Here is a 23,523-nt window from a genome sequence, read left to right as displayed (position 1 = left end):
AACCAATATTATTTCGAATTTAATGATATTTAGAGTTAGTAAATCCAAATTTATCTAACTTAAATCATCGTGGCAGTCGAACACCCCCACGTTCATGAAAAAAGATTGTGACCAAGTTGCATCCAAACAACGGATGCGATACATCGGAATGAGCGGAGGATATTAAAGAAAAAGAACTCCGTTGTATCATGTATGTTGTCGGGACGTAGCTTGCGTCCAGACTACAAACGTAATATTTTCTTCAGATTTATCGACAACCCTCATAGGAGGTATCTAAGCAATCTATGCTTCCGCCCAATGTGGATAAAATCGACAATAAAATGAAAATTTTATGCATAAACGTGGGGTAGAGTAGTATGGAGCATTCAATGACAATCGTAAATCAACAAAAGCGTCTATGGTAGGAAAAATTATTGAATATATACACCACATGCAAAAATGCATGCAGTGTCCGATCCTAACCGTAGATCACAGTGATTTACGGTCAGAATGCAATCAATTTTTTTTTTAAATAAAAAAATTTAAAGTGGGGCCACCAAAATACATCATGACCGTAGATCACCGTGATCTACGATTAGAATTGGACACCGCATGCATCTGCATGCGGTGTATGTATCCAATAATTTTTCATATGATTGATAATTTAAATAATATTCTATGACAGTTGTGTCAACAAGCAATGGTGGCTTTTCAAAGTCATGATGGGTACTAAAATTTAAAAATAGTGTTTTTTTTTTTTTTGTGAAATGAAAATATATAAAGCAAAGTTCAGGTGTTAGATATGTAAATACATAACAATTACGGATTTCAACAATTACATGGTATGTATGTTAATCACCCTTTAAAAAATAGGCGAAAGATGTAATCGTGTGCTGAATCGAACAAGCAGGCGAGGAGGAAGAAGAAGAAGGCGCGGGGCTCGTTCCTGGTCGAGGAAGAAGAAGGCGCGGGATCGGGGGAGAGATGGCGAGACGGCGCACAACCGTGCACAACAGGCTAGGGCTGCTCTGCTTCCGCGAAAAAGAGGGGCAAACTGGAATAACTGGAATATTGGTGAGGCGAAAGCTGGGCCGCGGGGTCAATCGGGGCCCGGCCTGCTTTAGCTGCTTGCGGCCGCGAAGCTGCGAACCAAACAGGAGCATTTCGCGGTTTGGGGCCGCGATGCTCCAAAAATGCGGCCCCAAACAGGCTCTGAATCAAACAGAGATGGGAGCGTGCGGGTTTAAACCAAGCAACAGTAGATGTCTATGGCGGCGGTGACGACAAGAGAAGGCAGGGTCGACGTCGATGCCAGATACGTCCTTCGGTGCATTAGAGTTAGAGGCAGGAGATTGCGGGAGATAGGAGCTTACGGGTTGGAACGATAGAGCATGATGTGTCGAAAACGGCGTTGGTGGCGATGTCCGATGCTGCAGGAGGCGCCATCCGGTTCATGACATTGAGATAGGAGGGATGCATGCGGGAGACAAGAGCTTACAGGTTTAGCAGCGCACCGTTTTAAATACCTAAATCGAATACGGGGCAAATCGCCTTATCCTTTCAAAGGCGAAGATTTGTGCGCCTTCACAGTTTTGGGGCATACACCTCACGCTAACCTAGCGAGGCACATGCCTTGACTTGGAAAATTCTTCAATTGTGCAGAGGTGCGCTTCTAGTTACGAAAAATTTAATATTGCCTCAAATTGTCATTTCTTCTACCGTTGCCCCACATAAGTCATGAGATAGAATTCACAACGAATCATGGCTTAGAATATACTCATGTTGCTTCTTGCAGTTTGGGACTTTGGGAGATGGGATGGTCGGCAATATAGGAATAGGGGGGGATAAGAGGTAAAGGATTGGAGGGGAATTGCATTGTTTTTTAATGCAAGTAGCAGCCTTTACATAGTCAATTACATTTTAATTTGAGTAGAAACTCATACCACTAAACTAACCCCATAGAAGAATGAAAATGTTACCTTGAATTTAAAATTCAAAATACAAATATCACAATGCAAACTTAAATTATTTTCACTTTCAACTTGCATTTCATTCTTATGATTGTTGATTGGCCAAGGCATTATTATCGCCCACTTGTTCTTCCTCCATTGGCTTTGATTTTCTATTTCGAACAGTAGTCAGCCCTCACAAATGGACTCCCTAATGTTGGTATTTGATCTTCATCCAATGTTCAAGATGTTCTTGCCTCCGATCTTGATCATTGGGCCTCTGATATCTGCCCTTATCTATGGCCCCCTTGATGACTTGATCTTCAATTTCAATGGCATAATCTTTAAATCAATGCCATTGGCAGTTTTTATAAAGAAATAATACCATTAAAAATAATAGGAAGATTTACATACATACTAAATTCTTATGTATTTACATATCTAACACCTAAATTCCAATTTTTAATTACATTACCACCTTACCTATGCATGAGAAGGTGTATTCCACATTTGAAAAGTTAAAATGATTGTATTTCTGATGTGATATGAAAAATTTGGAAGGTATAAATGTAAAATATATATTATGTGTTAGATATGCATATATAGAGGAATTGAGTGTTATGTTTGTAGATGTCCCAAAATAATGTTGTTGGAACTACAGAAATCTTCTATCGGATCTATTAAACAGATCAACACAATGTACCTCACATTTGCATCTCCGACCATGAATGCACATAGAAAAATACTTAAAACTTGAATTAGAAAGAAGAGGGCTCATGTCGAATGACTCGAAAGAAGGTGAGGCTTGATTCATTTGAATGATTCTTCCAATGGAAATATCAATTTCATCTGTTCTATGCCTCGTGTGGATGAATGAGCCTGTAAAAAATGTTGTACTTTTTTTTGTTGTATTCTAAGCCTGCAAATTGTTATTTATGTTCAATTGCTCTATTTTTCCTGTTTAACATTTTCTTAGAGAATGCAAATATGGTCCAAAAATGTTGTTCGCGGTGTTTTTTCCAGGTCAGAGCAATATGTAGGGATTTTGACATCATCTGTATACGTAGAGAAGGGAAGAATATCGAACATATAATATCCAATGACGAAATATTGCCAGAAAATAAGGTGTGAAAGGTGATTTTTTTTCCGTACTGAAAAATTACATTAAACATTAATTGAGTTCATGAGTTATTTTCTTCTTCATTGATTTATTTTTACAGAGCAATATCATAGATGAGATCATACCGAATCAAATTAGTTTGACAAAAGTGAGGTAATTTTTTTTTTTTCGGACGTTATGCAGAGCCTATATTCAATTCTGCTCCTCATTAAGTTCAAACTTAAAAGAACTTGGGAACTCGTAGAATTTATTTTTACAGAGCAATGTTCTGTTTTTGCACCCAAATTATGAAAAAAAATAAAAGCAAAAAACAATTGTGAAACATTTTTTTGGGCAATTTTTTTCGGTATGTAATCAATTGAATATAAAGTTTTTTGCAAGAAGATACAAATATTTTTTTGGTGAATTGGGCGGTATTATCAATGATCTTTACAAGTAAAACAAATTTGTTTACATTTTGTTTTAGCGCAACAACCGGAGCCGCGAGAGGAGAACTTCTGTTATTTCCTCTGTCTCTTGAATCGGACCCGGAGTTTCATCTGCTGAAATGACGGCTGGCTCTTCTGGCGCTGTCTCTGAGTCTGATAGTTCTAGATCGATCGCAATCGGTGTTCATTGGAATTCAAGGATAGGTGCTTCACTATCTGAGCTATCGTAGTTCGTGTTGTATCGTGAACGTCTTCCTTAGCCATATCGACGAGTTTGTCGGGGTTTTGTATGATTTGAGGATCGTCATGGGAATTGAAATTCGAATCAGATTGGTTGTTAGTTACGTAATCACTAGAGACAGTCAAAACGTAGCCAAAATCAACACTCTTTTCATTAAAAGCTCTCAGAGGAGCATAAAGAGAATCGTACAGAGTCAACGGTTTGAGGGATTTCTCCCCCAAATCCGAAACAACCAATCGAGAATGAGCAGCCCCTACTCTACTCTTCGCGCCATCGGTCTTTATTTCTTCGACGATCTTCTTTATCTCTTGCCGCCGTGGCTTTTCCGACGTAATTGATAGTGCCGCCTGAGCATGCTTCGAACTCTGAACTGCAGCTTGCACCGAAGCGTTCCGGATTTGGTTCAATAACCTTTTCGATATATATATATATATGAGGTCTTATAATATGAATTTTTTTATATATAGCTAATAGACAACAAGAATAATGTTGCTAAAACTTGCAGCCCGTCATTGAAGATGAGCTCCATCGCATGATCATTCGACTTCCTTTCATTTTATAAAAGTGAAATTATTAGATCCATTCAAGAGGATGTCTCCATGATTGTACATCACTCACATGGCTCTTGTATATTTTTTTGTTGATATGTCATAGTATATGTCTTTATATTTCATCAACTTGATTTAATTTAATTTGAGGTGCGATCTTTGAGTCATGGAAATTTTTTTGTTGATATGTCATAGTATATGTCTTTATATTTCATCAACTTGATTTAATTTAATTTGAGGTGCGATCTCTGAGTCAAAAAAAAATAAAATAAAATAAAATTTTATTAGCTCTTTGCGGCTAAGTTCTCTAGTATCAAATTAATTAAAATTTAAGCCATTTTTTGACATAATTAGCTACTCTACATTCCCTATGTTTTATTTAAAGTATGAAAGATTTATCCATACACCGCATAATTCGTATGTATTTACATATTTACCATCTAAATTTTAATTTTTTTACATATATACCATTTGCTTAGGTTTGAAAAAGTGCATTTTAGTAATAGTGGGATTTTTAATGTGATAGAGAAGATTTGAACGTTACAAATACAAAAAATTAAAATTTAGGTGTTAGATATTTAAATAACAATGTGGTATTCAAGCATGTACTTCTTCTTTTGTTTGGTTAAAACATACCAAATCAAGCTCGGCAAATCCCTAGTACTTGTAGAAGCACTCAAGCAGATTGTGGCCGCGGATCTCTGCGGCTCGAAGAAAGCGATTCCCTATTATGCGGTTTAGAAAGCAATTCAGCCTCTGAAGCAGAATCAGGCAGAGCAGGATGGATGCCGCTAGGGTTCAAAGGGAACAGAGTCCCATAATACGAATCGACAATGGCGGCGAAATCGCAAGTCTCTGCGACTTTAGGCATCTGGTATATGTCTCGTGTATATCCATGGAGGTTAGGGTACTCAACCAGCTTCTTCTTCGTGCACTTGAAGAGAACGTTGTAAACCAGATCGAAGCGGATTAATGTCGTGAAAAGGCACACATCTGCTAATGTGAAAGTATCGCCGCAGAGGTAGCGGGAGGAAGAAAGATGCTCCTCGACTGCATCCATGGCGGTGAAGAGCTCGTAGACGGCGGCGTCATAGGCCTCCTGGCTCTGCGCGAAGCCGCATCTGTAATTGAAAGGAGAAATAAGCCGAACAGGTAAAAAAAGAAAGGAATATATATATATATATATATATAATCAAAAAGATTGGTTGACGCTAGGTAGCGTGAGCCAGGACCCCCTCTTTTTAAGCAATAGTCGCGAGAGGTGGGATTCAAACTCTAGGTCAGAGGGGACATACACGGCCAAAACGGATGCTCTACCAACGGACCTAGGAACGCGGTTCAACCTCAAATTATATATATATGCCACCTTAGTCGTTACCTATTCTTGACACCCCGAACTCTCACCGACACGGTATTGTCCGTTTTGGCATAATGGTATCAGAGTTTTGTTCAGCTAGTACAACTTCCCAAAATGTCACTCATACTAGGTTTTATAAAAAAAAACAACGAAAATGAAGCGAAAAACAGATAAAATATTACACCAGAAAAAGACGACACAAGATTTACGTGGTTCGGCAAATTGCTTATGTCCACGGAGCTGCAGAAGATTTTATTACTTCGAGGAATTACACCGTCGAGTGTCTCGACGTTTACAAGAAAGAATAATCACTCTCTTCCTTTCTCTCCTCTTCCTCACCTCTTCTTCCTCTCTCTCAAAGCCACGAGAAAGGAACACAACAAATAATTTTTCTTTTAAGCCAAAAAAAAGAAACTAAAGGCAAAAGCTTTTCTTTTTTCCTTTTCCTTCAAGTTTTAGCTGAAGAGGAGTTTGTGGGATGTGTTGGAGAGCAGGTGGGTTTAGCCTTTTATAAGAAACAAACGAAACTAATTAAGTAAATAAGAGGAGGATTTCCAAGATCTCACGAGATTCTGCATGAAGCTTTTCAGGCAATTGGCTTGGAGGGAAATCTTTAAGGAAGTAAATATTTAATTAACAATTAAATATTTTGTCATAACAGATTCTTGCCAAATCGAAATAATGGACCGGGCTCCACTTTCATCAACACTAGGACCACTCACACAAGGATGATTGACTGCGGAGTTTTGATAAGATCCAATGTATTGGTGTTGGTTTCAAGAGGTGACTATCATATTATAACAATTAGTTATGTATGACACTTGTTCCCTTCTTCCAGTTGGTGTGATGCTTAGATATCATTTGTGACAGTCTTAACTCACTGATCCTAAGAATGCTCCATCATGAGCATGTTTAAGTTTGGAGTCTCTATCGAAATTTCATCGTTATAGCGAAAGACGGCTTAACGTCGACTTTAATCTATTTAATGAGTTTCACAATCTCTTCCACTTAAGTACCTAACATCATCAAATTTCTTTATAACCAGAATCATTCGTCAAGCAGATAGAATTCTAGAAGTGGCCCCTATAGATTCAAGAGATAGCTCCAATCGTGTAGCACATTTTCCTATTCAGGGTTCAAGAGGTGGCTCTCATGACGTAATATTTTGTTATGTACGACACTTAATTCTCATTTCCTTGCTGGTATAATGCTCAAATACCATTTGTGCTAACTTGAACTCTTACCTCTGAAGATATTGATTGTTTTGATGTAATGATCTCATTTTGTCTCATTCATAAATTCCCAGAGGTCTCTCATCCTAAGAACACATCATCATGAGCACGCTTAACTTTAGAGTGTATACTTAAATTCTATTGTTACACCAAAAGATCGATCGATTCAACTTCAATCTACTTAAAGGGTTTCACATTACTTATAAATGTTCCCTTTTTAAATTTTTTTTTTCAATGCTTAGCTTACAAGGCAATGCATAACATTATGGCTTTTATGGGATTTCTGTACATATCACAAAAGTTTCATGAACTTCTAAGACTTAATTTGTAACATTTATTTATAAAATATTTAAATATTAAACCGTATAAAAATATTATTAACATCAATTTATCTAAAAAAAAACATAAATTTATGCATATATTTCGAGGTGACTTTCATAAAAAGTAATATATAAAATAATATTTAAATATAGTATATATATAAACATAAATTTTTTTTTGGTATAACTATAAGTTTCAACATAATTTGAAAAAAAATGTTCAACCATTAATTAAAAAATGATTTGATTTTTTATTTAATGAAAATTGGATGAATGAATAACATATTCTACTAAACCTGGAGAAAAATTTGTGCACGTAAGACGTACGCAGAGTTGCATATGTCGGAGGTTATTGAGAGAATATTGGGGGGTTATAGGTGGGATACACCCCTGTAACATCTTTGTAACCTACCTATAAACTCGCAATATTCTCTAAATAACCTCTGATGTATGCAGCTCACGTCTTACGTACGCAAATTTTTCTCCTAAACCTGAGGAGCTACGTGATTATTGATTATCCAAATCTTAGATGTGGCAGATGGTAAATATCCAATAAAACACATTAATTAAAGTGCTTAGGAATAAATGCCATAACAAGTAAATCCAGTAAAATTGGAAGGCAATAACTAATTTACCGAAAAATATTACGTTCGGAATTCAGACACAATGTGATGCAGGTGATACAGTGGAGAAAAAAAAATCACCACTCCTGTACTCTGTGCATCTCATCCGGACTCCGAACTCATTATTTTCTCCTAATTTAGAGGATTATCTTTATCTTATAAGGCATTAAATATTATCCTTTAAAAATGAGATAATTGTATTAGCAGCATTTGAAATATTGTTATTTATAAAATTAACATTCAAATAATTTTTTTGAACTGTCCAAACCATGTACTTACATGTCCTACAATTAGGGCTATTAACGAGCCGGTTTCGAGTAGGCCTGTGGCTAGCTCAAAATCAGCTTGATTGGATTGAGTTCGAGCTCATCGCTCGTTAAGCTTGATTTTGAGCAACTCGGCCCAAAACTGAATCGAGTTCCAAATCGACTCAGTCTGACTCAAAATCAAAATAAGATGGCTCAAATGGAGTTATTTGAAATAGCCTTTTCCATCCATACCTGTATACGCCGTTGTTAATCTTGGGATAAACGATCGCATTCCAGCCGTCAATCTCCCGCCGGAGATGCTCCGGCGCGAGATCATCCCCGCCGGACCCGATCGCGTTGAAGAACTCAACGATGCCATAGCTCTCATTGCAGGCGACATCCCGAACTTCCGAATCCCAAAGCATCGGCACCGTCGATCGGCCATCATACCCGCCGGATCGAAGCGCATACACCTCTCTCAAGGTGCGGAAACCACTTGCAGAATCCCTAGATCCCAATTCCCATAATCCATCTCGGCCGGGGAAGACGAGGGAGAGGGGGATGAGCGATTCGAGGGATCGGAGGGCGCGGACGATGAGGGTGCGGTGAGCCCGGGGAAGGGGGAGGGAGGGCGGGAATAGGAGCCGGAAGGGGTTGAAGGGGCGAGCTGCTGCATCATGAGATGCCAGGCGGCGGACCAGGAGGAGCGTGCGAGGGAGATGAGGGCGGTGGGGGGTAGGGAACGGCCCCAGAGTAGGCGGCTGAAGGTGGTGAGTGGGTTGAAAGTGGGAGAGGAGGAGGAGGAGACAGGGAAGGGGCGGCGGTGGTGGCGGTACAGTGGAGGTGTCAGGCGAGTAGGGATTGGAGTCTGGCCGAGGAAGGGAGAATGCGCCGGCCACATGTTGTGATGAGTGTTTAGGTGCTCACAACGGTGTAAACGAGCTGGGCCCCTGAAAAATTATTCTATACGAACGGCTTATGCAGTGGATGCCCCGTCTGATTTACATCATTTGATTAGATTAAAGTTATATTTTGGTGGGCCTATTTAAAAAAAAAAATTGATAAAAATTATGACCAACAGTGAAAATTGGACGGTGCATACATCTCTGCATATGCCGTACGTATGAAATAATTTTTTTCGAGCCCATACTCGTTTTATGTATGGCTCCTTAAAAATATTACTATATGTATTTGATTAATTTATTTATGGAGCTTAAAATTTTTTTTTATGTTTATCTCGTTTGCATAGCGAGCTGAACACAAACTATTCACGAATAACATTCGATTTTAATAAATGCAATCACACATAAAAGGTTGATATAAATCTTATTTTTTATATTAAAATGTTCATTGAAATTGAATTTAATATCTATTTCTTCAATCTTTAAATTAATAATTTTAATTGATTATAAATTTTTATAGACTTGTAGCCAATTTAATTTTTTCGAGACAAAATTAGCATTCATCTCGTTTGCTTGACAAATGAATCAAACACGAGCTATTTAACAAACTGAACACAGAGCTATTCACAAACAACAAGCTCTTTTGACAAAACTGTGTTTCATCATGTTTTCAAAGTTTTTTTTATTAAATATTGTTTTAGATTTATTTAAATCTTTAGTCGAAGAAGAAAATATTTAATTTAGACTTCTAATCTGCATTATATATCATGCATTTTATTTTAGTTAATAAATTAAAAATTGTTACATTATATTAATCAGCCGGTTCAACGGGCGATTGTGTGTCCACGTCACCAGTAGCAAGTTGCCCTGAATGACTACGTGGATGGTCAGTTGCTTATATAAAAAATTAATTTTCATAGATATGAAGTAGCTTATCTGAAGAAAAGGATACCTATTTCAAAATTTTGTTTATTTTTTTATGTTAAAAACTCAAAAATGAAAAAAATTTCATGAGGCCTTGCTCAATTGTTGAGATTACAAAGTCAAATCTTTTTCATTTATTAAGAGAAGACTAGATTACATAGTATTGCACTCTCATAACAAAAAAGAACAAGGGCATTCCTTCTAGCTCATCTCCATCAGGTTCACAAATACTATTAACTTTGCTTATTCAGAATGAAACAGTAATACCAAGTAACGCCATCAGCTGAGAAATAAACTCCGGATGTCCAGGCCAAGCAGCACCAGTCACTAAATTTTCATCAGTGAAGCAGCGGTGAATTGGATCTGGCTCCAGCCATGTTCCTCCTCCTAGCACAACATTCAGCTTTACAGCGGGGTATGCTGTGCATTTTCTTCCCTGCAGCATAAAGCAATAGTTACTATGAAATCAATCAATCAACGAGTTTTCTAGTCAAGGGTGTTTGTATATTAAAATCAATTCAAAAGGAAGTAGGTGGGCAAGTAATACTTCACGTTATGAAAATAGCCTCCATCTCAAATGGAAGGTTAACACTGCATACATTAACCCCTCTGCGAAACCCATTATCTGGTGGCCAGGCAATGAGAAAGCATTTGACACTAAGACAATGACATTGTAGTTAATCTGGTTATCTCCATAGAAGTTGAGATAGTCTTTGCATGCAACGGAATACAGAATCAGAAGTTGCTAAGACCATTTGGCATCATCGCATGAAAAGTTGAATTTATCTAATCTGACGTTAATTACATCTTTCAGAGCAACATCTGTAAATGGGTTAAATTGGGACTGAATTTACTTCAAATACTATTATGAACTCTTCATTGTTGTTATACCAAATGTGGATGCTAATATGTTTTTTTGTTCATAACAGGCCGTAACCCATCTTCCAATATGGCATTTCGCACATCACCATTCCGGGCTTAACAACCCACAACCCTTTTTTTTTTTTTGACATTTTCGTTTCTCCTACATCCAAGATCCTAATTAGAGCACTTTGAGCTGTACTGTCACTCCAAAGGAATAGGAAGATGAAAAGAGTAACATTGAAATCAACTCTTAACTAATTACCCGTTGTGTGTGGATTCACAACAAAATACTTGAATCAACGTAACAAAGTATATTTTAAGGCTATTGCATAAACAGGTGGTGGAAAAATATGATGTTGATTGGAAGGAAAAAAAATTATAGAACAACTGAAATGAACATCCATAAGAATGGTTGAGCATGCAAATGATAATCGTTGGGATTTATCTACAAAAAAGCTTGAATGTAATCAATTGGCTAATCCACATTGAAATCTGGTGAAACGACCAAGGGATCTTAGATTTAATGGTAAATGGTACAGATACAATTCAATTGCAAATAGAAATGCCATTCCAACAGTTTGGTTGTTAGATATCTAGTGTAGTTGACTACTAAAAGAATTTAAAATTGCCGAGTTGCCTGAAAAAAGAGTGTTAGGCATCGTATCCAGTATCACAAAGTTCACTCTCAGACAGCATGAGCATTGATGAATCAGGAAAAAAAAAATAGAGCAACAGAATTGTCCTCTTTCTATGTCAAGATGAATAAGCATAAAACACAATCAATTTTGTTTAGCATTTCAAATTACAATACTTCAATAATTCATACCAATTCAAAAAATTTAATATCCGCTTAACTAAATAATAGACAATTTTATTACAAAAACAGTTTCAGGAACAAAACTAGTATTAATGATTAAGAATATGCAGACATTTGATTAGAGGAGATAGAAAGATGATGAAAAAGAGAAGGATCTAAGCTATTCGCTGACGATTCAGAAAAGAGCTAGATCAAATAAAAAGAGAATTTGACTAACATAAATTCTTTTGGATTTAGAACACAGTAGCAAGTTGCAATTTATAGTATGACTTTAAATAATCATGCTTTCTAGCAATTAATTTCTTATGGTTTTCAACATCAAAACTTTCAAGATTTAGGGATTGTTTGGGGTAGCTGCAGCTTATCAATAAGCTGCTACACAAAACTGTCCCAAGAAACTGTTGCAGATAAGCTGACTGGTTATTTGTTTTTTGTAGTTTGAAAACAGCTGTTTCTGGACAAAGGATCGTTCCGCCCGTGTAGTCATGTTGTTTGTAACAAAATTGTTATAACAATATATTTGATACTTGAGAAACGAAAATTTATTTCAAAACAGTAAAAAAAATAAAATATACACCTCACTTAACAACCCACAACCACCATCCTAACCATAAACCCCATAAGCCACCAACATAGCACCCCAACCCACAACCACCACCCCAACCCACAGCTACAACACAATCACACAACCCACAACAGAATCTGAAGCCAACATGCACCCAAATATGCCCCAAACCCACATGACAGAACAACAACACAAGTACCACAGCACAACCAACCACCAAAATCCAAGGCCAACACAACACAACCACATGTGCCCTGTGTTCACACAACAACCACAACCTACAGCAGAGTCACCACAACCCACATCACAGCACCCCCCAAAACATCACAGCACTCCAACCCACATTACAACACAACCCCCAACCACCACACCACACCACACAACAATACTGGCCAACACAACAACACAACAATCCAACACTAACCAACCACAAATCCAACATTAGATAATAGAAATCCAACACCACAGCACAACAAACAGATTCACAGACGCAGAAAACAGAGACACTAGCCGAAACCTATCCCCTATAAGACCTCTTCTTCTCAAATTCACAACAAACAAAAACACCAACACCACCGACTCCATCACCACCATCCTCAACCCCTCTGGCTAGTGTTTCTGAAGGCATAAACGAGATAGGGAAACGGGATACCGGAAAAAGAAGACGTCCGGAACGAGAGCTTAAGGCAGAGGAAACACTGGCCAGAGGAAGAAGACATTTAGAGCTTAGGGCAAAGGAAGCGAGAGCTCTGCAGGGAAAGGTTAGGGCAGACGACGAACATGAAGTTTTAATCAAATCGCAAAGGGGCAACACAGTAAAAATAAAGAGAAGAAATGCGGGTCACGAGAACGAATCTGCGGCCTGTGTTTTATCAAAACTACACCGCACTGCAGGCGAAAAGCCCCCTTAAACGATGCAGAATCATGGCATGAAGCTGGGCCGCGAGCAAAAAACCCCCTCAAACTAAGCCTTAGTGATGTGGCAACGTCTCACACGAGGTCCACGATCTTGTATTCACAAGATTCCAAGATTTTGCGGGTTCCTCCAATCTCACGATCCCACATCTGCGGAAAAAAACAAGTATCCCATCCCATAAGGATTGCTATCGGGGATTCTTCCGTATGGAGATGCCGCCAGCCCTTGTGGTCCTATATTCAACATTTCTTTAGTTGGAATTAAGGTTTTTTTAGAGGGAACTATTTATATTATTATTTCTTTTTTTGGTAGATTTTTTAGTTCTTTTTTTTTAGACAGTGTATTTATGATTTCTATCATAAGAAATGTTGTATGATTTTCCTTTTCCAAATGGTATGTTTGTATCATGCTCAGAAATAGACGGCGGAACTACCCGCCCATAATCGTTTCGGAGTTTTCTTTGTCGTCTTCAGTCGTCACAGCCACCAAATGTCGTGTATTCCGCTCCAAATGTCCTAAACTACCCACATTATCATTCCCTTGTTTATCCACAACTAGCTACTCACTCAATCCACTTCCCAAACACATCTAGGCTCCCTAATACAATATCATATAGTATTATACATAAAACGGTAACATCAGATATCAGAGCCCGACAAACCTTATATTTTATAGATTTATCTCTCCAGACCCAAACCTAAGATTTCCAAAAAAAAAAAAAAAAATCCTAACCCATACCCAAACAATTTCTAAAATAATTTCTAACATCAATCCTAAATTTTCAAAATCCAACATTCCTTCCTTCATCAAAATTTCACCCCAACACCTACGAACAAACCTAAGCCCCCAAAATCTTGACTTGCAATACCATATCCGTCGAAAATTGAGAGAAAATGACATCATACCGCCAAGGAGAAACCTTCAACAAGGTGTTCAAAAAATTACTATGGAAGGTATGTAACAGGAAACCCACGTGCAACAATAATTCCTTGCCTTTGAGAGGAGACATTCCGGTAAGGTTACCTATAACCACAACGGTGAATCATCACATCGAGGGGAGAAAGCGAATCACTTGCATCAAGAAGTTTCCAGTAAAAAATAACCAATACCCAAGCGATTTGGCATACAACATTAGACAAAGGCAAGGAGCTTGGAGTAAAAGTGAATTTACAAGATTTTGACAGTTGTATGGATCCAAAGGAATTTATTGAGTGGCTCTGAATGGTAGAAAATTGTTTTTAGTACAAAGATGTTCCATAGGATAAGAGAGTTAAATTGGTGGCTATCAAGCTTAGGAAGAACCCTTCTTTGTGGTATTAAAACCTGAAGCATATTCGACAGCACAAAGGGAATAGTAAGATCACCACCAGGTCTAAAATGAAAATGGAGATACAATGCAAATAACTTCACCCACATTATCGATAAGATATGTTCATTAAACTCCACCACCAACACCATAGAGATTCTTCCATTGAGCGCACAACAAAATTTGATCAACTCATGCTAATGTGAGTTGGTGGAACCAAAGGAGCACACAATAAGGAGATATATTGGAATACTAAAATTGTTTATTAGTAATGCATTGCCTCCTACTCGATATACAAACCCAAGCTTTAAAGTCGAGAAACAACACCACCAGATGACTGTCATACCTTACAGACAGAGTTTGACCCAGTATCAGACAATAAGAGTGCACTCAGTTGAGCACCCAATTCGAACCCCATCTTAGGAGAAACCCATACAATGGAGAAAATGTGGAGCACAACAGCACCATAGGCTTGGCCATTTGAGCGAAAAAGGTATGAATCCTTATTTTCAAAGAAAAAGCTTTAGGGTCTGAAATTAGTTTATCTAGATTACTGTGAATATTGTACTTATGACAAGGAAAAGAATGTTTCATTCTCCAAGAGTGAGTCAGTGATGAAATCAAATAAAGTGGAGTCAGTGTATACTAACATATGAGATCCTACTCTAGTTCAGTCCATTAGAGGTTATTGCTATTTGTCACATCATTGATGAACACATGAGAAAGGGAAGTGTTTATTTCTTAAAGCAGAAATCTGATGTATTTGAAGCCTCTAATAAATGAAAAATTATTGTAGAAAATAAGACAAATATGAAGCTGAAATATCTCAGTTCAGATAATGAGGGAGAAGTTCAAAATTTTATGTGCTTCAGAGAGGGTCAGACATTAGTTCACTGTCCGAAGGACACCGTAGCAGAAGTTTGTGGCTGAGCGCATGAACAGAATAATCACGAAGTGTGCTAGGAGCATGAGACGACATGCAAGCTTGTCAAAATAGTTTTGGGTTGAAGCAATAAACACTACAGTTTACTGATCAACCGTAGTCCAGCAGTACCATTGAAGGAAGGCTTACCTGAAAAAGCATGGAGTGACAAAAATGTATGTCTATCTCATTTAAGAGTATTTAAGAGCAAGCTTGACTCAAAATCTGTCAAGCGCACCTTCATTGGATATAGCTCAGATGAGCTCAACCAGAAGAAACACTAAAAGTTGCTCAGTTTCCTGTTACAGAAGTTAGAAGATCCAGCAAAATGAAATAACTCATACAAAGGTATTCTCCTTCTTCACACTTTTTGTTACTAACTGATAGTTGTGAACTAGAGTGCTTTAAGGAGGCTACTCAAGTTGAATATTCAAGGGAGTGAGAGCTAGCCATGGATGAAGAAATACAATCTTTAGAGTCAAATCAGACTTGAGATTTGACGATACTACCAAATGACAAATGAGCGCAGCACAATAAGTGGATCTACAAGCTGAAAGATGAGTCAAATGGTACCAAGCACTACAAGGCAAAGTTTGTTGTAAAGAGTTTCCAACAGAAGGAATGAATGGATTACATAGAGATCTTCTCCTCAGTCGTGAAGATGACGACTGTCAAAGTTATGCTGAGTCTGACAACAAAAGAAGATCGACATCTGGAGCAGATGAATTTAAAATAACTTTCTTATGTGGAGATCTGGAGGAGATTTGGTCTGCAAATTGAAGAAGAGTCTCTATGACTTGAAGCAGGTCTCAAGACACTGGTACAAGATGTTATACAAATTCATGTCAGACAATGGGTATATGAAGTGTCAGGCAAATCACTCTTGTTTTATCAAACACTTTGGTAACTGTTATATTTTGCTTATTTTGTATGTGAGTTTGAGATGAATCAATTATCAAGTGAGTTCGAGATGAAGTGAGTTGGAGATGAAGGGTTTAGGTTCAATTAGGAAGATCCTCGGGATGAGTAGAGACAAGACTACAGGAACACTAAAATTGTCTCAGACATAGTATGTTGAGAATATCCTATAGAGGTTCAAGATGAGTGAGACGAAACCAGTTAGCACTCTCTTTGGTGGTCACTTCAAACTATCTAAGGAGCTATCGCCAAACTTTGAAGCAGAGCAGACACAGATGGAGAGAATTTTGTATGCTTCAACAGCTAGAAGTTTGATGTATTTGATGATTTGTATTAGACCAGATATTGCAAATGCAGTGGGAGTAGTAAGTAGGTACATGGGCAATCCAGGCAAGCATCATTGGGAGACGGTAAAGTGGATTCTCAAGTATTTGAGAGGAACAGTCAACAGAGCTCTTTGTTATATAAATGCAGAGATCAGTCTACAGAGATTCGTAGATTCAAATCTGACAGGAGATGTGGATAGTAGGAGAAGTACAACAAAGAATATCTTTACAATGAGGAACACAACAGTGAGTTGGCTTTCCAGGTTACAGAAGATCCTTGCAGTTTCAACTATAGAGGCCGATATATTGCTATCATTGAGACTAGTAAAGAGATAATTTGGCTACAAAACTTCATGGAAAAATTGGGTAAGGTGCAAGGAATTTGAAAGCTTTATAGTGACAGTTTGAGTGTGATTCATATTGCTTAAAACACTACTTTTCATGCCAGGACGAAACATATCCAAGTGAGATATCATTTTATTTGATCTATTCTAAAAGATGTGCAGTTATTTCTGGAAAAGAAACACAGTTCATAATCCTGCGAATATGTTGACGAAGGTGGCGACAGTTGAGAAACTGAAGTTGTGTTTGACTTCAGTTGGATTTTATGAAGGTTAGGACCGAGGGTGAACCACACTACGATAAGTGTCTATGAAAGCGATTAAGATGGAGGTACAGGCACTGAAGACCGGTACTCAGTGTTTTGTCTCCAAGTGGGAGATTGTTATGTAATGTGTAGCCAAAGCATTTAAGGCTGGCCATGGCGCTCAAACGCGTTAAAAGGCTAAGAAATAGAAAGGACGGTGCAAAGCGCCAAATGTGGTGCGGGCGTTGTTTGTTTTCCCGAGAGAACGGTGCATAGGTGTCCGTCTATTGGAGCCTAGGCGCTCATTATGGGGGGTGCTGATACAAAGCGCTTGACACTTAGGAGCTAAGATTGGGCGCCTAAGCGCCCTGTGTTGTTAATAAATGAAAATTTGGTTTTTTAAGCCAAATTCGAATAAGTTTCTTAATGATTGTTGTTTCTTTCTTCTGAATTCTTCGACGAGCATCCCGGTGAAGGTGAAGTTTGTCGAAGAGGTGGATTTCGAAGATTCAGGCATGATTTTTGCGTCAGATTGAAGAGCGAACATCGTTGGTGCAAGTTCTATAATTTTTTTCATGTGAGTGTGGAGAAGAAACTTGTGTTAATCCTTTGTAAAATTTTCTAAATTACATAATGAAACTTTTTTGTGGTGTCTCCATGGTTTTTTCTTATTTTTGGGTTTTTCGATGTCAAATTTTTGTGTGCTTTTCTGGTTGATTTGGTTCTGTATTCTTAAATTTTTTGTTCTGGTTTTCTCAAATCTTGTAATCCTATTCCGCGGTGAAATTAGAAGATGACTCTTTCAAAGTAGTTTACTTTACACTAGCTTTACCTGCGTCGGAGCACGTCCAGAGCTAGTAGTGGCTCCCTTTGAGACGCTTGTTTCCTGTATGAGTCCAACCAAGACCTTCAGAACTTCGGGATCTATCTTTTACAGAAGCTCCAATCTTTTACCTCTTACTATCTCAATCTCCTAACATCCTCAATCACAAGGATCCAAGCCTAAATCACACATCCTTTGCGTCTGTCTGTCGTGATCCTGTCGTTGTCTTCCCAGTTAGCTCTAATTGCAATTATATCGATGCGATCCCATCGCGGCCTCCCTAGGTAGCTCCAATCGTGATTGTATGACGAAGCTCCAAGTCGTGATCCCATTGTTGGCTTCCCAATTCCAGTCATGGTGCTCCATTCGCGACTCACGATCTCTTGTTTAGCGTCCCAGGTAGCTCCAATCGCGACTGAATCGCTATAGCCAACCTTCAAGTGCGATCCCGTCGTTAGCATCTCTGGTAACTTCCAATCGCGACTATTTCGGGTCTCTGTAAGCCCGATCCCGAATATCGAGCACCAAGGACGGCTACTAGTGTGAGAGCGCTGATACCATGAAAAAAATTTTATTTAAAAACCTACTTTGTACATTCATAACATGGGCTTAAATAGGGTATTACAATACCCTCAATAAGATTGAATTCTCAATATTCCTATACTGGAAATTTTTTTGAGGTCAACTCTGCTACCAAATCTTAAGCTATGTATGCCTCTATTTTACCCCACAATATAATGATTGCTAGTTTAATTGATATTGATATATAGTATACTCAACTATGAACAAAGACTAACATCTTTTGTAGTATCATATCATTTTTCCAACCTAATACACAACTGATAAAGTGCCCCTCATGATTAGATTATTGTGTGGTACATTCAGAATACTGAAGGAAATTTCAATTTTATGGACTAGCTAATTGACTGTTACTAGTGATATCCTACTGCCCAACTCCAATGTTTATTAAAAGATAGACAATGCAATAATCTTATTTTTTTGGTAACAAGTACATGTCTTCAGCTCTGTTTCATAATATGTCAACTTCTACATGGATTCTATGGTGCTATTCTCACAATAATTTTATGAAATATACTACCAAAACAAACAAGATATTGACCACATAGCAGGCGAAAAAAAATTACATGTAAAAAACGCAATGGCATTGTTTCTAACCATCTAAATTAAATCAATAACCTAACATACCACAAGGCAAATATACTTCAGCAGAAATATTGAGCAAGATAATGTGAGCTAGAGATAAAAGCTTATTGAAATCACCTTGAGAACTCCAGCAGCAGATAATATTTGTTGGCCGTGGCAGATAGATGCAACTGGCTTTTTAGTATCCATGAAATGCTTCACTAAATCAATGACCTTCTCATCCAAAGCTAGATATTCCGGGGCGCGACCTCCTGGTATTACAAGTGCGTCATAGCTAGAGATATCCACAGAATCAAACTGCTCATTCAAAGCAAAATTATGACCAATTTTTTCACTATATGTCTGGTCGCCTTCAAAATCATGGATGGCTGTTGGACATAGATCACCCGCATTCTTGTTAGGGCATACAGCATCAACCTTGCAACCAAGAGCTCCAAGAGATTGAAAAGGAACCATAACTTCATAATCTTCCATAAAGTCCTGAAAAGTTTGTTGGATTAACTTTCATAAGTTAAGTTATTGGTAGCGCAGCTTAAAATAAGTATTCTGATGGTTGGGCAAAATCAAAGTTAAAGAAATTTCACAAATAACAATGAAATTCAAACAATATAAACTATTTCTTTCTCTCAAATAAAAGTTCTTTAAGTAAATCTCACAAAATAAGAAAACATTTGATCATAATTTCAACCTTCTCAAATCAAGAATCTTTATTATAACCAGGCAACGGAAGAATTGTCGATCTAGCATACCATTCAAAACGTCAAACTAAGCGAGGAGCATCTAACAGTTAAAGCATAAAGAAATAATATTGTCAAATAAATAAGGTTTAGCACAAAAAAGATCAGAATAACACAGCATCCTGCAAATCAATAATTTCGCCAACAAATTACTGAAAGATGCTTGCATAGTTAATTAAAAGACTAAAGAGGTATGATCATCAAGCGGCGGGTAAAGAAATAAACCTATTGGAAATAAAAAACAAAGGATAAGAAAGCAGGGTTACATATTCCATTAATAGAAAGTTAAATACAAGCTAGAATTTTGAACAAAAGATGATTATTTGAATAACTACCTCACAAAAAAAAAGGTATAAACTAACCAATGTCTTGGCAAACAACTCATGTGCAGGTTTTAGAAAATTTCCTTATGTTAGTTCAGAATGTTAAGCAAAAATGGCGAACTTAACATTTTTTAATTCTTTCTTGAAAATTCAAGTTTGAGGACAAGGAATCGCAGTTTAATCAGGCACTAGAATAGTGTCATTATAACTTCTAAAGATACTTGGTTTAAGTTCAATATCAGAAATCTTTAGGCCCGCCAACATTTATTAGGCCACTAAGCGTTTCAATAGGAATTCATTTAAGAAAATGCTTGTTGAGATGTATATCTAGTTTAGAGTCCTAATTGTAAATAGGGAATATAGAAGAAGTCTAGGAATTTATTTATAAAATGTTGGAAGGCCCTATATAAACCCAAGTGGTTAATGAATAGAACAGGTCTTTCATGAGCAATTACTTCTTCAATACTACCCTAATGAAACAACATAGGGGCCTTTAGTCGTGAATCAATGGCTTGCCATAATTATTATTAGTTTTCATCCACCTCTATGCAAATTTCTTACAACAATTTAATACCATCCATCATCACTCTTATCACCCTCACACCACTACCAAAATCACAACAATACAAATAATTAAAAGCTTACCACAAGAGCCATTTCTTCGTCGCTCATCCTTCGAAGAAAAGAAGAACGAGGAAGGTGAAATGTAGTGCTTGCCAAACTCATGAAACCCTTTCACTTCCTAAATATACTGACTCATAAAATTTAAAATCTCCTTCCATAAATGTTGATGAGACATTCTAACAAACCCGAGAACATAATCCCACAAACAGTAGTGTACGAAAGCATGAAGAGAACTTCAAACTCACTTAAGCATATGAAGGTTTACCAAGAAGACAAGCCTTGGATAATTCATTACACTAAGAAGAGGAGCATAGAGGTTTAGAAAGATCTCAAATCAAAGCGTGGATCCCCAATATAGGCAAAGGGAAATCCTATCATGTAACAACCACTAAAACAAGACTTTGTCCCACTAAGTGGGGCAGGCTGCATGAATCCTTTTTATCCATTGTGTCCTATTGAGTGCAATATTTTCCTATGTACACTGTATCCAAAGGAAATCCTAATATAAACCAAAAAAAAAATAATAAATAAATCAGAATCATCATTATAGAATCCCATTTCCTATGGACAATGTACCCAAAGTGACTCATGAAGTTTTCAGTTTATTAACTTAGAAAATAAATAATATATTTGTGGACTTATTCAAAAATTCACTTTAAATATATCAAAACATCCCTCATCATATATATGAAGCTGGAAATGAATCAAGAAGGCCATTTGCAATAGAAAGAAATCTCTCATAATTAACATAATAGTAGGTGTGTGGTATAGCACAAGCATTGTAAGTTCATGCCCATTTGATGATCCCAATCTGAAATAATATACGTTTGCAACAGTGAAATCATGTTACCATCAGTATCACTCTTCTCTGCAGTGTTCAGGCATCTGACAGCATAGAAATCCTTCCTGACTAATTTCTACGAATACTAGAACATTATCAAACAACACCGTCTAAGAATAAGCAGAAGGATCGCGAGAGAACTCTCCTTTGTTGCTCCTCTAATGCAAGCTAAGAATAGGAGCCATCAACATCATCCATATCTAGAGAAATATCATCGAGAGAAGTTGATTATTCAACAAGTCGGCCAATCAAATCAGAAAGTTCCTGAAAAGGCTATTTTTGCAGATGAAAACCCAAGATTTCTTCGTTTTTCAAATTATGCGGCAAAGATGGTGAGGATGACTTTCTCCTTTGGGATAACTAATTGGATGTAAAGCTGTGAAATTGGCTTAAGATCGTAAATCGCTCGAAAATTTGATTGAATTTTAGCTCAGATCGAATTTGAGCTTGGATTGAATCATTCGAGCTGAGCTACGAGCCGAATTAAAGGATCAAATTTATTTCGATCTGATTTCGATCTGTCCTCGACACGAATCGGGATCGGATTGGAATCTAAATAAATTCTTATGTATTTACATATATAATACCTAAACTTTTAGTTTTACATGCATAATGAATTGGCAACTCGATTGGTGAGGGATCGAAATAAATTTAAATGATCAAATTTATTTCGATTCAATTTCGATCTGTCCTCGGCTCGAATCGGGATTGGGATCGGGATCGGATCGAGATCAAAATAAATTCTTATTTATTTACATATTTAATACCTAAACTTTTAGTTTTACATGCACAATGAATTGCCAATTTGATTGGTGAGGGATTTTTTACTTGTATGGAGTGGTAGGGATTTGAATCTCCTCTTTCACAAAAATATTGTAGTTTTTACTTATGGTCTAGCCGAGCGGGCCAAGGTTGGTTCAAGCTAGACCGATCTGGCTCACGAGCCAAAAATGACATTCGAGCCAGTTCGAAAATCAGATTGATCCACGCCAGATCAAATCGAAATTTGGTATGATTGATCCACGGTCCGATTTCGATCCGGTTATAAAAATTTAGATCTAATTTTGAGCCGGTCAGCCGGAGAGCGGCTCGAAATCAGATCGTTCACACCCCTAATTGGACGCCAAAGACCAACATATCCAGTTACAGTTTCATGCAGCATTCCAATATGAATACAACAACAACAAAGCCTTAATCCCACTGCATAGGATCGGCTACATGAATCCTTTTTCTCCATTGTGGTCCTATTTAGTGTTCATGAATCCTTTTTCTCCATTGTTTTTCATTTAGTGTTATATTTTCATTTAGTTCTAGAAAATTAAGATCATTTTTTATACAATAAGCCCAAGTCTTCCTAGGTCTACCTCTGTCTTTCTTAACACAAGTCAAATCTAAACATCTACTCTCCTAATCAGACATCAGATGGTCGAAGTTTAATGCGACCAAACCATCTAAGACGACTTTCTCCAATTTTGTTCGTCACAGGAGCTACACCAACCCTATCATGGATATATTCATTTCGCATTTTGTCTCTAAGTGTAAAACCACTCATCCACCTAATCATTCTCATCTTGGCAACATGTAACTTATTATTATGCTTCTCTTTTAAAGGCCAACATTCAGCGCCATAGAGCAATGCAGGTCTAACCACCGTCTTATAAAATTTTCCTTTCAGTCTAAGCGGTACTTTTCTATCTCACAAAAGGCCCGAAGCATTCTTCCACTTCAGCCAACCAACTTGAATTCTACTATTAATATCCCCATCTATATCACCATCGCTTTGAACAACAAACCCAAGATATCTAAATCGTTCACACCTTTTAATAATTTTATCACCAAAAGTCACACTTCTATCACTAGAGCTACTACTACTAAAATTACATTTCATGTATTCAGTTTTAGTTCTACTTAAATGAAGGC

General features: G+C 37.4%; 1 protein-coding gene, 1 long non-coding RNA gene and 1 pseudogene across 3 annotated transcripts in view; 1 reads left to right on the top strand and 2 right to left on the bottom strand.

Moving 5' to 3' along the window:
• The first annotated feature begins 878 nt into the window (after positions 1 to 878).
• LOC110033910 lies at positions 879 to 3,321 on the top strand. Of its 2 annotated transcripts, none has more exons than XR_002294997.1 (3): positions 879 to 1,643; positions 2,952 to 3,053; positions 3,149 to 3,321. It is a non-coding gene; the product is annotated as an uncharacterized LOC110033910 (long non-coding RNA). The 2 variants fall into 2 exon arrangements; XR_002294998.1 differs by having other exon boundaries at positions 2,952 to 3,062.
• Positions 3,322 to 4,835: 1,514 nt separating this feature from the next.
• Positions 4,836 to 9,084, bottom strand: LOC110033886 (annotated as a pseudogene).
• A 979-nt stretch (positions 9,085 to 10,063) lies between these two features.
• LOC110033908 (protein DJ-1 homolog D) overlaps positions 10,064 to 23,523 on the bottom strand; it is a 22,949-nt gene continuing 9,489 nt past the window's right edge. The window contains exons 4-5 of the mRNA XM_020738067.1: positions 19,196 to 19,558; positions 10,064 to 10,307 (exon numbers count right to left, since the gene is read on the bottom strand). Of these exons, the coding sequence (XP_020593726.1) occupies positions 10,119 to 10,307; positions 19,196 to 19,558 (552 nt within the window). The 3' untranslated portion in view covers positions 10,064 to 10,118. The remainder of the gene's footprint in view (positions 10,308 to 19,195; positions 19,559 to 23,523) is intronic.

Source organism: Phalaenopsis equestris, unplaced genomic scaffold, assembly GCF_001263595.1.
Source record: "Phalaenopsis equestris unplaced genomic scaffold, ASM126359v1 Scaffold001307, whole genome shotgun sequence".
Taxonomy (NCBI): Eukaryota; Viridiplantae; Streptophyta; class Magnoliopsida; order Asparagales; family Orchidaceae; genus Phalaenopsis; species Phalaenopsis equestris.
Note: the sequence above shows the minus strand (reverse complement) of the source record. Positions and strands in the feature narration are given on the sequence as shown.